This window comes from Haliaeetus albicilla, chromosome 24, assembly GCF_947461875.1.
Source record: "Haliaeetus albicilla chromosome 24, bHalAlb1.1, whole genome shotgun sequence".
NCBI lineage: Eukaryota > Metazoa > Chordata > Aves > Accipitriformes > Accipitridae > Haliaeetus > Haliaeetus albicilla.
The window spans coordinates 24,794,680-24,810,754 of NC_091506.1; the positions used below are offsets into that span (position 1 = coordinate 24,794,680).

The following is a 16,075-nucleotide window of genomic DNA, read 5'->3' on the forward strand; positions in this document are numbered from 1 at the left end:
GCCAGTTTTTAAATCTGTGAAGAATTAGCCTGTCATACTGTAATGTACATCAATTAATTTATAAGCATCCATGCAGGAAGGGGGCTGTCTTGTGCTTGTTTATGTAGATTGCAGCATTTTAACTTGTTCTTTAAGTGCAAGCCATCAGCTCCATAAAAATACAAGGAAATGCAAGTCTTCTGTAGCAGAAGTGGGAGCCTGAATCCATTTGAAACCACTGGCTGGCAAATATTTAAGGGTTATCTTAATAAATACGAGTTTTTAAATGTCTATTTGAGATTCACAGCTGCTTTCATCTCCTTCCTGCACAGCACTTATTTTTCTTCTGACAATAAATAATGTTTACATGAGCAATAAAGCTAACTCCAGGGGGTGCAGCTGTCATAAACTAAGCACAGTCCCAGAGGGAACCAAGCCACAAATCTTACAAAAACAGTATGGGTGTTGTTTCCTTATCTTGTTGTAACTTTGCTGCCTCTCGTGTTAAGACGCCTAAATAAATGATAGTAATCCAATGCTCTGGCACAAAGATGGTAAATTTACCTACATTCTCTGTTGCTTCCCATGGCTATCAATGTCCTTCCCATCTCAAGGTTTTCCTTTCCCCCATCAAACATTACTCGGATTGGCCTCATCTGTAGAACAGGGTAACTGGGCTCCCTTCTCACACCGTGTGTTCACCCAGACATCCCAAGAAGTGAATTTATTTCACTCAGTGACTTGCAATCATATTATTGCATTTTAAAGTCACATGATAAAATTAAAATGCCAGGGAGCTAAATCATGAAATCCAATTAACATAATCACAAAGATGTGGAAGAGGAAGAAAATTCGGAAGAGCTGCAGAGAGGCAGGATGAAGCATAACTGGGCCACCCTTCACACATATACCTTATCTGCTTTTGAAAAGTCAGGCATGATACTACTAGTACAGAGCAGTTCCCTCCCATGCCTACAACTCTGTTTAATCCTAGGTTGAGATGTGCCTTCTTTGCAAACTGATTGTTTAATCATTTGTCCTACGCTCTTTCTCGATATCGGAGACACACCTTCATTCTGCTACTTCTTGATATTTTCTACTTGCCCCTTATTAAAGTTAATTTGCCCTTTCCTATCTTCTAAGACCTCCCTTGTCCCTTCACAGTTTCCTGAAGCCATATCAATGATTGCTTAGCTGATTCCTTAGTGCTTTAGGAAGAATTTCATCATGGAATCAAACTTATCTTAATATTGTGATCTTTTTCTTGCTTTACTCTAGGCTGCAGTCCCAGTCCTGTGTTGAAATTAATTGCATTAACCAGTGAACATTTCAATGATGCGTGATCCAAAGTAGTCATTAAGTGGTTGTCATCTCTTGGTCTGTTTTTGCTTTTCCCAAGCAATACCTTACCTGTAGTTTTACTCTGTTTCTTCCACTGTGGTGTTCTCTTCTTTCATTTCCCTTGCTTGCTGTAACTCACATTACCTCTTACCTTTCTGAACAGCTCCACTCACCTCTTTTTGTGGTGCTCCTCAGTCATCTGCCACATTTCCATTTTTTTAGTTTTTCCACTCTGATTTTCATGTCCTCAGAGTTCCTGAAGGTAACAGACTTTTTGCTGTCCTCTGCATCAAGTTTGTCTGGCATGCCTTTAAACAGTCTCTGCTAGTGAATGCCAGCTCTCCTGCGCTCCATCTATCAGATTGTTTCAGCATAGATCCTTTATACTTGTTATTTCAGTATGTCAAAATTTGCCTTTTTGAAGCCCATTTTCCTCACTCTGCTGCTCTTCCTCTTTTTCTTAAAAATGTAATGTCACTTATTTTCACATTCACCCAAATGTCACTTTTGATTTTTAACAAGTTTTTCCCTGCTATAGTCAGAAGCAACTGCCACCCTACTTCCCATCACCTTCAAAAATAAAGCAGTCACCAAGACATACATTCAAACTCCTCATGGTTGTACACTCTTCCAGCAGAGAATGAGACAAATAAAGTCACCCAGTATTAAAGATGGTTTCCCCAAGTAAACTTCTTCTCCCAGCTCCTCCTCCTAACTGCAGAAACAGTGCTGAACGCCCAGTAGCCCATGCTCCATGCTCCTTTGCCCTTCGTTCTCCAACCACAGGCATTAATTAATGAGCATTTCACCTCATGCTGAACTTCAGAGGATGTATAGACCTTTCTTCTCATGTGTCCTACTTGGAACAAGCTATCATTTACCATGCCAAGATCCTAGTCCTATCATTTGTCCCACAAGCACTAGTAATTCTTATTCAGTTTTACCTTTTATTATGTGGAGAGTCTTTAACTTCTTTGCATTTAATTTTAATGTACCAGCCATATGTACAGGAGCATCTTGGATGCTTGGCTGGTTTTCCCAGCCTTTGTTTGTCTCTATGCTCCTTTCACACATTTTGATTTTATTCTCATCCACCTGCGGACTTTCACCACTGACGCTATTCAAGCCTTCTCTCTCAAACAGGACCCGGGAGTGCTTTCCTCGGGCGAATGAAGCCCAGCCATTCCCAGCTGTCCTGCCAGAAAACCCCACACCAGCAGTGAGGAAGAGCTGCTGCTGTGATGGCTGGAGTGCATAGCTTTGTGCAGAGATTTCACATCCTTGCATCTCATTTTCCACTTGAGGGCACCCTGCTAGGGCCTCCAGCTGGCCCCTCTTAGGGACTGCCTTGCACCAAAACTTTAGAACACGTTTTCTCAAAATCTTTCTGACCCCTTTGCATCCTCCCAAACATCTCCAGCGACCCTGCGAGCTACCCGGCGCGGCTGCAGCCGGGCTGGCGGTGTGGGACAGGCAACGGAGCCAGTGCCAGCCCCACACACAGCCAGAAGCAAACACTGCACATGGGATGCAAGAGTGCATCTGGGTACAGAAGCTGGCTGGGTCTGGCAGGGTACCGAAAAACCGCAGGCAAAATGGTTTGCAGCACAAATGTGTCCTGATAAACATTGCCTAGTATTAATTTAATGAATTGAGAACTTAATTGGAATGAATGTTGAGAAGTATATCCATTCTCCTTTTTGCAGCACATATTACGAAGTGCATTGCAGGGCTGCAGCCTGCTGTAATGAATATAGAAGAACCGAGCTTATTAGGAACAACAAAAAAGGCTCCTTTGCTGCAGCTTCCACATAGCTGAAGTTCAAGCACGTGTTTTTGATCTCTGGTGAGTATGGCCAGGATGAACAGGGCATTTCTAGGCCTGCCAGCAAGCTACAATAATTTGAATTTCAACCCCAAAACCTCAGAACTGAAGGTCTTAAGAGGATACCTGATTCATAACAAGCGGCATATACAATAAAACAATTACTGGAGCTTGCTATAAGATCATATCTCCATGATGACAGGAATGTGACAATACCCATTAGATAGCTGATGACCGGAGAATAAATAAGGCTTCAACTTGAACAAAAATAACTACGCTGTAACTCTAAGATATACATGTGCGTGCATAGAAACAGCAGAATAAGAGCCACATCAGTTACTTAACTATTCAAAATGGACAAAATAAGACCCGCCCCCTCCTTGTTTCCTCACACAGCGAACAGATTAATAACAGGAAAAGAAGGCAGGTTTCCAAAAAATGACATCACCCCTTTATATGGAGCACTCTCACAGGACTGCTGCAGCGATCAGCTGGGCCACGCTGCTCCAGGAAGGCTGCGCCGCCTTCCCCAGCTGCAACCCAGCACACTGGCTGCTCTCTTGCGCTGTGACATGTATGCCAGCTCTAGGTGGTCAACAGTTTGCTCCCTCGCAGGGCAAAGTGGGCCACAGTAAGGCTGCACATCCCTCCATCTGCTCTCCCCTCTCTGACAGGCTGCTGGATCTGGAGATGTGCCTCTACTGCACCCAGTCTCACATGGTCTCTAAATGCGGAGCAGATGAATTAAACAAAAAGGCCTTCCTGATACAAAACAACAGGGGCTTTTAATTAAAAACAAAATTTTATTGTAGTTCTAACATACTACTGTGTAAAAATATGGGGGATTTTTCATTCTGAAATGCTTACAAAAAACACTGGTTAAAAGAAGGTTGCAATCTTACGCATGTGTAATTATCATCAGTGACTCTGTATGAAGCAACTATACAAACTGGCTACCATTTCTCTCTAGAGGTACAGAAGAAGGATATTATGCTTTTGCCATGGTCACAATACATAGCACGCCGTAGAGAATGGCTATGGACTGCCAGCCTCAACGTCCATTTTTTTATTTGTATCAGACCTTGAAGCATTTCTGTTAAATAACCATCTTGGAATATAGAAAACTTTCAAATTCATATGAATAATTAACTTTCTATGTTGTCTTTAAGGCACGTATTTCTATGCAAATTTCATTTTGGTCCAGAGGAGCAATTGTATTTCAGCCATCAGCTATCCAGGTATCTGACAGCTCGGTTTGTTATAACTATCTTTATGTCCATAGACTTCAACGACATGTATTGAATTCACTGTCCGTACTGCAGCGTTGTGTCCTGTTACAGCGTGTCTCACAGGTGCACTACTGCTCTTGGTTAACACAGGCAGATGATCATTGCCTTTGCAACACCCAGGAGCTATGACGTCCCGAGTCCACTCCTCCTGGAACCTGTAAGCATGAAGGAAAAAGTTATTTCTGTTTCATTTGCTCTGGTGAGGATACGGAACTTTCTAATCCATTTTATTTGCACATCAGGTGTTTTGCAAACAACTTGTGCTCTAACATATGGTCTCCTCCTAGCATGGAAACCAGTTGGCAGCAGCGGGGCAAATAATTGTGTCTCTGTAAAAGCTGATGCAGACCTTGAAAAGACTTGTGAGGTTGGTTTTATTTGAGGTTGGGGCAGATGTTACTTGTTTGTTTTCCATCAAATGAGTCCCCAGCTTCAATTTAATGCTGCGCTATCTGGAGAGTATTACTAAGAACACTTGAATGCTGAGACCGGTGCAGAAGGAAAGTCCTTGCTTGGTTAGCAGAGCAGTGTTGGGAGCACAAGAGCCAGTTGTGCTCCATGGGATCTGAGGTGCTATTTGCAGAGCTGCCAGCGATGCCACTGCAGCACAGTCGTGTCGTGGCTTGTGCTAGCCTGTGAACTGCCCAACTTGGCTACTGCCTGGCCCTCCCAGAAGGGACCGCAGGCTGGGACTCTGTATTTGCCAGCTGTGTACGTATGCAGCGCTGGCGGTCACCGATCCATCCTGCACCCCACCTTTTCACACCGGGAAAGGAGGATTTTCCCAGTTGTGGGGTAAGCCAGCACAGTTTACTGACTCAGGCAGCAAATAACCCAGCAGTGGATGGTGTGGGCAGAGTAGCAGCAGCAGCAGACAGAAATGGCAGAGTTGCTGAAAAGATGCTCAGTAAACTACACACAACTCGTTCAGGAAAACGAGGGGATGGGATGAGCTTGTTCTTGAACTCTGCTGCAAGAGGCATGATGGATGCAGTGGGCTTTAAGGACACAGCTCTGTGAACCAGCAGGTAAGACACAGCCCTTTTGGGTTTGTGCCAAATTACTGTAGTCTGAGCATGTGGGCTTTTGTAAAACATCAACTATTCCGCGGCAGCTGCTTGCACACAGGGCAGATGCTGAGGTTGCTTGCCCCACATTCACTGCAGGTGAGCTAGCTCACGTGGCTCCTCTAGTTTCCTCTGTAGCCGGCGGTGTTGGCCACTGAACGCAGCAGCCTGCACACCCACATCGAGGACAACGTGGTCTTACCCTTTTGTACATGAAAAGCTGGTCAGGAAACAGAAGCTGCATTCTGCAATTATCAGTTGCAGAAAGCCGGCAGAAATGCTCATACATGAAATGTGCATACATGTAGGAACCGCAGGGGAAGAAGAGAAAATAAAACCAAATAACCAAGGTCTTGCTGTTCTGGTACAGAGTAGGTATACTGCAGATGCATCTTTCCTGTAAAGGAGAATAAATCTTGCTCTTCACTGGAAAGCTGTATTACAAAACTATTTGGGGCATGAGCTACAGTCAGATAGTGTAAAGGTGTCTTAAAACACCTCTGCACTCAATGCGAGAAGGTACTGTATCAGTGTAGTCAGAATATACTCATCAAGGAGGTGCTCAGATGAGCAGAACTTACCCACCAGGAATTTGGACAACAACAAACCCATATATTTCTCAAAAAAACCAGCCTGGTAACTTTACCCACTCTGTATTGACCTGTACTGTTCTAACTGTGCCTTTTAATCTTGGTGCGTCAACAAGCCCTCAAGTATCTTTGTGTTGGACACCAGAACACCCATCTGAGTATCCCTGTGGCTTGCCATCAGGGACCAGAAGCTACATGGAGTAAAGCTGCAGATCTCACTGCTGAAAGAAAGTCTTCCGAGATACTTGCTACTGTGTATTTTTTTTTAATAGTAGGAGGAACTCAGTTCTGTCTCCTTGAGGTGGTAGTCAATAGTCACAAAATAAAAATCAAATCAAAAGAGTGTGTACAGGAAGAAGAACTGGGATAAAGTTTTGCTTGGGGTAGCCACAGCCTTTGCAAATAGGAGTGCCAGGATTATAGTTCAAATCTAGGTATTCTGGTTATTGTGCAATAAATATAGCTTACCTGGGCAGAATTCATCCCATTCTGATGTCTTCTCCTATAAAGCTCTGCATTGTGAAACTCTGCAATTACCCACAGTCCACCACCAACTCAGAAAGCCAAACTGTCTAAAACTGTACTTGGAAGACAACTATACCCCTGGCTAAGCAACCTCTTCCTCCCATTTCAGGAACTATTAAGTTTCCATTGACTGAAATAATTCTAGGATGAGGTAACAGTAGGCACCCTCCATTCACTGCAGTACATCGAACCCTGTGGATGTCAGAGGAACAGTGAAGTCAGTGGAGTTCCACCTAAGCAGAGGCTGAGAAGAGCTATTGAGAGGGTTGCAGTGGTGACAAGGGACAGATAAATGTGCACGCAGTGGGCTCTCCTCTGCACACACGGCCTTCAGTTTGCACTTTCATCCTTGGGAGGTCTGTACTTTATCCCGAATAAGTCTGACTTTTTTTCAAGTGCTTCAGCTTTCCTTAACTCCAGTTTCCAGCTGGGCTACTTCAAAACATCATGGTAAGAGGATTAGAAGACCTCCCTGTCCTCTTACCTGGAAATGCAAACCCACCCAAGGATGCTAGGTGCTGAACAGCCTACCTAGATGCACAATACATTAGACAAGGGCAGACTTCATTTGACATATAAAGTCAGAGGTCCCATCTGGGGAGAACAGCCACCATAGCATTTGTCAATGGGTTTCAGAGGATTCACAAGAATTTTGCTTTGTGTGACTTGAGCGCTGTTCCTAGCTGGAGGGGAAAACGCTGTTAAGGGGACATCTGAGAAGTGTGAGAACTCAGAGCGGTGGGGCTACCACAATGCTGCCTGGTGCTGGCACTGGTTCTGCAAAGACATTTTGATACTGGAGGACGGGAGGGGATTTTTTTGTTGCTGTATGTCTGGTGACTTTGTACAAGACCCTGGGGTAATCATGGAAGCATTATGAAAACAATAATAGCAGCTTTATTGAAAGCACATGTTGCTGTGCACACACCCTCCATGCTCATTGCGATGACAATTAAGATTGAAATTCAGAAATTGGTATAATTTAGCAGCCAGCTATCCTACCCTTTGTAACAGGGCCCCAAGATGAAACCACAGCTCACTTCCCCTGCCTGATCTTTCTTTGAAACGTGTCAAGAGCTACTGGAAGATTTTAGTCTCTGAAAGGTGGTGGTGGGGAACACAGAGCACAGTAATAACAAACTGGAGGAAAAAAAAACCTCCATGAATAGAGAAGCTCAAGGTGGGACCACTCGCAGAGTGGGACAATATGTGTAAAAGCTTGAAAAGGAAATCTGCCCCTCTCCTGTGTTGGGTCTCCTCCCCTCCGGTCCTAAGTGCCACACAATCAAACATTGCATGTGTAGGGAACTATAAATTACGTACAATTGTATCAAACAGGTCATTTGCTCTTTGCAGCCACTTCACTGGATGCTTTATGCAGTGAAGTATTAAACACCACAGTGATGATCGGTCCTACATCTCTTCCTGCAGCCCTGGGAGCTGCCCACTGGTGGCTCTCTGCAATTTAAGCCTTGTAGCTGAGCAGGGGGGACACGTTCACACCCACGCAGACATTCAAGTACACTGTACAAACGATGCCGCACATGTACCACAGCCTTGGGCAGCAGGAGCCAGCAGGGCTGAGCTCTGCACGCCTGAGCTTTCAGACAAATAAGAGCAATTTCTGACAGTGAGGCCGATCATAAAGGAAAACGCATGGATCTTTTGGAGGGAGTGAAGGGTCCAGCTCTCTGGTGAGACTGCTGACCTTCAGAACCACCCAGATAAATCAGTTTCCCCAGGCCCACTAACAGTTTTGCACTGTTGTAGAAGATGTTCTGCCCCCTTAATTCTCCCACTGATGCACCTCCCGACAGTCATTCTAGGTATCCTAGGGGGGGGTTTCTACTTAGGTTTTCCATTGAGCTTTGCAGCTGCCAGTCTCCCAACATGGGTATTTTTTCAAGTGTTGTCGCCTTTCACTGTGGTAAATCTACACCACACTATCCTGCTTCCTTCAGATCCTTCAGCTTTTTCAGCTCTCCTACTCAGGTGTTCAGAGGGGAAAAGCAGCTGGGCAAGTGCGTCAAGGGGGCAGGGGCCAAGGTAGGAATGTGGATAAGTGTCCCACCCCATCTTGTCCATACTTCTAGAAGGTCCTTTGGCTCACAGCCATGATCCTCAGCAAGCCTGGGCAGACATGAACATTTTTTAGAGCAACACGAGTTTCTGATTTGTGCCTTCCTTGCACCCCCTTACACAAGGTAGTGGAAAACTTCAACCATAATAGCCACTAAATCAAACAGAAAAAGAAAACACATTTCATCTGACTGTGGAAGACAAACCTATGAGCTAATTTCACCAACCTTGCACATGGCTTCTTGGCTGACTGAAAACAGAGTTGCCTCCCCTAAGAGCATGCTGGCTTAGGTTTTTTTGCAAAACCTTTTCACTTGGACATGTTTGTTGTTGAATTGTCCTTATTTGCTTTTTGCCAGGTACACTGGTAATGCATCTTGTAGTCAGAAAGGGCTCCAGTACAAAAATTTCAGGTACTAAAAATATCTTCTGTGGGAGAATATACTAGCCTGTTTCTCTGCAGAAGAGATTTTTTCTTCTTGATAATATGCTCCAGCTGTAGTGGATATCTGAAAGGAGGACTTTAAACCTACTGAGACACGGGCTTTTCCATTTGACTCACTCCTGCAGTCAGATCAACTACTTCATAGAGAATGTTTTATAACTTGGCCTAGAGCTGTGTAAAATAATTCACCTCAAAACAGTCCAAATTTGGAATGCGCAACTTCTTCCAAATGCTTCCACACCAGGGGGAAAAAAAAAATCACCAAATTTCTTTGCTGCTCTTTAGATGTATTTTTGAGCTGGACTAGTTTCTTTCTGGTTGTCGTCTTAGCTGACAGAGGATGAAAAGAAGGTAGTCTACAGCTAAATTCAGTTCTCCCTGAGTGTAGAAAATACTGCACCATCAATTCTCCCTTGCAAAATAACAGCACATCCCGGAGTCAAGGGAGTATCTATTCCAGGACAGGTTACAAGACTATCATGCTGAAGCAGCAAAGAAAATAGAGGCTTCCCTAGGTGTGGCTATTTCTTTCATAATTAGGCAGTTGATGCAAACTGAAAAGAGCGCTCTCAGCTTTTTCTTATTACTAGCTATCTGTATTTCTCCTGGGACAGCTATCTTTCTGGGCGTGCTGATGTATAAATATGCCACGGCTCAAGCAGTGGAGTGCCCAGTTCTTTAATGTCTTTGCATGCCAAAAAGGGTTTGCTGTTTGCTCTCACAATGGATACCCTAGACTACCAGGAGATCAGGCCCAGTCGGCATGGGTTCATGAAAGGCAGGTCCTGCTTGACCAACCTGATCTCCTTCTGTGACCAGGTGACCCACCTAGTGGATGAGGGAAAGGCTGTGGATGTTGTCTACCTCGACTTCAGCAAGGCCTTTGACACTGTCTCTCATGGCATACTCCTTGAGAAGCTGGAGTCTCATGGCTTAGACAAGTGTACTCTTCACTGGGTTAAAAACTGGCTGGATGGACGAGCCCAGAGGGTTGTGGTAAATGGGGTGAAACCCAGTTGGCAGCGGGTCACAAGTGGTGTTCCCCAGGGCTCAGTATTGGGGCCAGTTCTGTTTAATATCTTTATCAATGATCTGGACAAGGGGATCAAGTGCACCCTCAGTAAGTTTGCAGATGACACCAAGTTGGGCAGGAGTGTTGGTCTGCTTGAGGGTAGGAAGGCTCTACAGAGGGATCTGGACAGGCTGGATTGACGGGCCAAGGCCAGTTGTATGAGGTTCAACAAGGCCCAGTGCTGGGTCTTGCACTTGGGTCACAACAACCCCATGCAGCGCTACAGGCTTGGGGCTGCCCGGCAGAAAAAGGCCTGGGCGTGCTGGTTGACAGCCGGCCGAATATGAGCCAGCAGTGTGCCCAGGTGGCCAAGGCGGCCAACGGAGTCCTGGCCTGTATTGGAAATCGTGTGACCAGAAGGAGCAGGGCAGTGATCATCCCCCTATACTCGGCACTGGTGAGGCCGCACCTCGAGTCCTGTGTTCAGTTTTGGGCCCCTCACTACAGGAAAGACACTGAGTTGCTGGAGTGTGTCCAGAGAATGGCAACCAAGCTGGTGAGGGGCCTGGAGCACAAGTCTTATGAGGAGCAGCTGAGGGAACTGGGGCTGTTTAGCCTGGAGAAAGGGAGGCTGAGGAGAGACCTTATCGCTCTCTAGAACTGCCTGAAAGGAGGTTGTAGTGAGGTGGTTACTGGTCTCTTCTATCAAGTAACTAGTGATAGGACAAGAGGAAATGGCCTCAAGTTGTGCCAGGGGAGGTTTAGACAGGATATTAGGAAAAAATTCTTTACTGAAAGGGTTGTCAGGCATTGGAACAGGCTGCCCAGGGAAGTGGTGGTGTCACCATCCCTGGAGGTATTCAAAAAATGCGTAGACAAGGCACTTCAAGACATGGTTTAGTGGGCATGGTTGACGGTTGGACTCGATGATCTTAAAGGTCTTTTCCAACCTAAATGATTCTATGATTCTATGATTCTATATTTTTATGATTTCTCCTAAAGGCATGGCTAGGACTACTTAATGGAAAAGAGGAGGCTGCTATTTCAGTTTGGGAGTTACAAGCAAGCTGCTGGAGTTTCTCTGCCTTACTCCAGGCAGGGGATCCCAAGGCCAAACTGGCCTCAGCCCACCTGTACCAACCCTTCACCTGGGGAACAGCTACTGCTGACCCACGGCAGCGGGTGAGTGTGCCCCCACGCCCCCGTTAGGGTGACCCCGCTCTTCTTTCCGACACCACTTTCTTTAATATAATTTCTTACTGACATTCACTTCCATCTCTCAAACATTACCGGTAGCTGGCCCAGAGGAAGGGCAGATGTCATTAAGCTTCTCTTTGCTGATATTTTACCCTGTGCCTGTCATGGGGCAGAGGACAACCTGCCTGCTCAGGCAGCTGACTAAGTCCAAGCTCTCCACGTGGCTGTTTGCTGGCGATGGAAGAGGACTGTTCAACTCGGGTGGTGGTTGCCCAAGCAATTGTTCCAGAGAAGGATTACTGCAGGGGCAGGTATTATACTTCATCAGAAAATAACTGACTAAAAAAACCCATATCCTGCTCAGGAAGGTACCCATTTTCAACAAAACTCTTAAACGCAGCACGGCATTTCAAATGCTAGTTCCTCTGCAATACCAAATGTCCCTGGTGCTCAGGGCTCGTCCCGGCGAGAGCCACAGTGCCTGTCTAACCCCAAGCAGGCGCGGTGCTCTCAGCTGCTTTGAGGAAGGTCTCTCACTTTGGATGAATGATGCCAACAGTCCTGGCTTCATTCTTGTGCAGAACTGGCAAGACTTTTAAATTTAAAAATGTTAAAGAGAGCAGAATATAATTTACTGATTTTCTCCTGACACATGCTGCAGTCAGGCTGTGAGAGCTATTCCCAATATAGCCCCATGTTGACAAGTCCTGCCTCTGCCTAGCAATCCTCCTGGGGGGGGCTGTTTTGGAGGTTCATGCACATTGTTCTCCTCTAACTACGTGGCCCAGAGCTGCAGCTAATCTCCCTCCCATAGACGGCAGACCCTCTTCTTCAGCTAATCCGTCTCAAACCTCTGCATCACGCAGAAACTTGCTATCTCTGCTCTATGCTCTAAACTTCTGAGAAGCAATGCTGGGGAATACAAGTCCCGCCCAGCGGCCCCATGCCTTGTAACTTGTCTTTCCCTGCTCAGTATTAGTTAGCTCTTCAAATATTATAAAAGAGCAAAGATGCTGCCAATGCTTGCAATGCCTGCATATAAGACTTTCTGTTAAAAATTGGTATTTTTACCCTCATTAGGATTCCTTAGATCCAAATTAAAGAGGTGGTATCAATAGTGACTGCACTCTGTAGTTAACAATCCCAGGTATTTGTAGACATATTTTTCAGGATTTTAAAGCAATTTGTTCAAGCAGCCAAGAAGCCAGAATGGAGCTCATTATAATTAGAATAGTTGCCACTAAAATTCAACATTTCCCTGCAAAACTATACATTCATCACATTTGTTCCATGCTTCTAACACGAGGGGAAAACGATCTCATTTTGTGGCAGACAGGTCCAGAATGGCACACTGGAGTGTCTCCTGTCCAACAGCTGGGCTTCTACATTATTTATAACTTCTATACATCAGCATTCTCCACCCACGTTATGTCACGTCATTACAGCCAAAATTATCTCATTGGCATACTAAGGCACTACTTTAACAGGTGATAGTTTTTTAATCCTAAATTACTCTATAAACCATAACAAATATCTTACCTGTCTGAAAGAACTGGCTTTTTGTTTTATTTTATATTGGCTTACCTGAAAGAATTGACTTTTCATTTTATTTTTTCTTACAGTATTTTTGGTCCTGAAAGTATGTGAATCAAAATGTTAACGTCTAGTTAATCTCTAAACCTATTTCAATTAAGTCTGAAAAGCAGCATGACCTACATCTTTTCCTAGTCAAAAACAGGCTAAGATATATTCAAGAGGGTCTTTTTCAAGGCTGGAGGAGTTCTCACTCTTCCAGGTACTTCATATGTTACATGAAGAAGCAGCAGAACAATTTTCTTTAAGAAAAGGAAATGCTATCGTAAAAACAACTTAAATTGCCAAGCCTCCACCCACTCTTTTCTCAGACAGGGGTATCACTCATCTTTCAGCCTTCCCCTTCTAAGCGGGTTGCAGAGCCACTTCCCATGGCTGTAACACAGAGAACAACACATATTGCAGCCCTGAAAAAGGCAGGGAGAAAATGATCAGCCTCCTGTGCTTCTTAGGACAGTTCCTTATTAGAAAATCAAAGCAGGATTTCTGATTTGCTCAGAGATCTAGCGATGCATTGCACAAATTCCTCCAAATGTCTGAAACATTAACACAAGACTAAGATAGGATAGGATAGGACAGGACAGGACAAGACAGAAGAGAACAGAATAGACTAGACTATTTCAGTTGGAAGGGACCTACAATGATCACCTCATCCAACTGCCTGACCACTTTAAGGCTGACCAAAAGTTAAAGCAATTAAGGGCATTGTCCAATTGCCTCTTAAACACTGACAGGCTTGGGGCATCGACCACCTCTCCAGGAAGCCTGTTCCAGGGTTTGACCACCCTCTCGGTAAAGAAATACTTCCTTATGTCAAGTCTGAACCTTCCTTGAGGAGCCTTGGTTAAATTATCTTTTGGCTTGTTTGTGACCATGGACACACACTTTGGTTCACATGCATGCAGCAATATACAGAAATCTTTTTCCTTTGGGCTTGCTCGCCCTCAGTTTTGCTGCTCTTTTCCAACCACACTGCATGCCTTTATTTATTTCCTTGGACAATTAGTGCTATAACAGTTCTGCCCCTACAGCAACAGCCACATGGTTAGAGACATCCTCCAAGCGTAAGCTGCCAACATGTCTGCTTCACGTTAAACGGAGAAAGGTACCGCAGGAATAACCCAGGTAGTGAACATGCCCTTTCCTGCTGGTCTTCCCAGCATAAGCCAGCGTCATGTTTGCATCTGCCCAGGGATTTGCCTACACTGTCCTGCTGATCCCGGTAACTGGATGTGCACACGATGATGAAACTTAGCCTAATTTGCCACACACAAAAAGTAAGTCTTGTAAGTGAAACACAAAGCTGACAGATCATTTGTTGTCTTCAAGAGATGGCATGAAATACGTTAGCAGAATTCCCACATCTCATCCTGTGCATATATCCATGCAACAGAATTAAACAGTAGAAATTAGCATCTTTCACTAACTTTGATTAAATAGATTTTATTTGAGTGAAGAAAGGGAGCAAGGTATGAATTGATGAAGGGTCACACCTGTTCATAGAGCAATTCCAAGACAGTTTCATTCAGAGTCTGTCACAGCTTCAATGCCATTTCCATCTCTGATTAGAAGCAGCGCCTGTTTTCCACATGCGAAACGGCTAGACTTTTGGCTCTGGGGTGCACAGATTAATACACCTGCTCTCCTAGCTGATTTTTGCTCTGGCTACTGATTAGCCAGCCTCACATCACCTCTGCATGGTGGAAATAAAGTAGACCTTGATTAATAGTGGACCTGATGCATCAGGAGGTGGGTATGTGCACCAGTATTTAACACAGCATGTGTATTGTTCTATGTAGGGAAAAAAGAGCTCGCAGGCTTCCTTCCTCCTGCCCTCTTCAATTCCCCACTGAAGTTTATACATTCTCCAGTTTTCTAAAGAAATAATAAACTTGTTGATTTCTGGCCCCAGAAAAGCTGCTTATGCAGAGGAATTGTATGTTCCCTGCTACTTTCAGTTAAGTGTACAGAATTTGGTAAACATAATACAGGAGCTTCTGCTCTGTGGACTGGTGCAGATAAGAACCCAGAAGGAGCTCAAGGATCCAGCAGAGCACTAATCTCTGTTTACAGCCCTTTATAAGTTTATCTGTGTTATTTTAAAAGCAGATTACACTTATACAAAACATTAACATCGTAGCAGATTGAAGTTTCCCAAAATTAAAAATTGCATCCTGAGTCTTCTAAAAACTGTTTAGGTTATAATCAGCATTTAATTAGGTTTATACATCTTTCTGAAATCACCCAAAGCTAGGAATTGATTAAGCAGCCATCAGACTTCTGTGCAAGTGCTCCATATGAATATAATTTGCAGCTGCACTGTGACATGGAAGTAGGTTTATAATCTGCATAAAATTGTTTTCTGCAGGTAACCACTACAAATCACAGATACTGCTGTACATAAAAGCTGTACAAGTGAGCAGTGAATTAAAAGCAAACAAGGATTGTGCTATGACGACAAAGCAGAACCCAAAGGACATGAAAGACACAATGACGTGTGTTTATATGAATGGTAATAGCAAAACAGCATTAGAATTTAACACGTATTCATTTTTCTGTTTTTCTTTTGTTCGCAACAACACAGCCAGTGTAACACATCCGGACACTTTTAGAGACAATTTTGAACTGACACAAAAAATACCTATGCCCACCATCCATGCATCCACAGTACATGATGCACTTATTTCAGCGTGGACCTTTCTTTGGACTACCCCAGGCTCGGGGTTCCCACACTGTGAGCATTCACGCTGCCTTTCAGATGAGGATCCCACTGTGTTTGCCCTGCACACCCTGGTAATGAAACAATACTTCTCAAGACAGCTTTCACAGTCGCCGAGGGATAAACAGTGATGCTTGATGCTCACCTTGAGCCATACCACAGCCCCAGGTGTCCCTGGCTGCCTCTTCTCCTAAGGCTTTCAGGCAAGCCGGCACCTTGACACCACTAACCAATACAGAGTAGTGACTTCCTGCTGCAGTTTAGCATCAATTTAACAAAGCCAATTAAAAACCTCTCTCCAGTTAATCTCGTGCAACCTCCTCTGCAGACCAAGCTCAACAAAGCACTACTGGGGATAGATGAAAGAAGCTGTAAGAAGGGAGGTCACGCTCAGCTTCTCTGCTGCCTCACCTT

At 44.5% G+C, this 16,075-nt stretch overlaps 1 protein-coding gene across 1 annotated transcript in view; it reads right to left on the bottom strand.

Moving 5' to 3' along the window:
• Positions 1 to 3,908: 3,908 nt before the first annotated feature.
• The window catches only part of SUSD3 (sushi domain containing 3), a 35,076-nt gene continuing 22,909 nt past the window's right edge, over positions 3,909 to 16,075 (bottom strand). Inside the window, exon 5 of the mRNA XM_069769892.1 lies at positions 3,909 to 4,589. Within this exon, the coding sequence (XP_069625993.1) occupies positions 4,376 to 4,589 (214 nt within the window). The 3' untranslated portion in view covers positions 3,909 to 4,375. The remainder of the gene's footprint in view (positions 4,590 to 16,075) is intronic.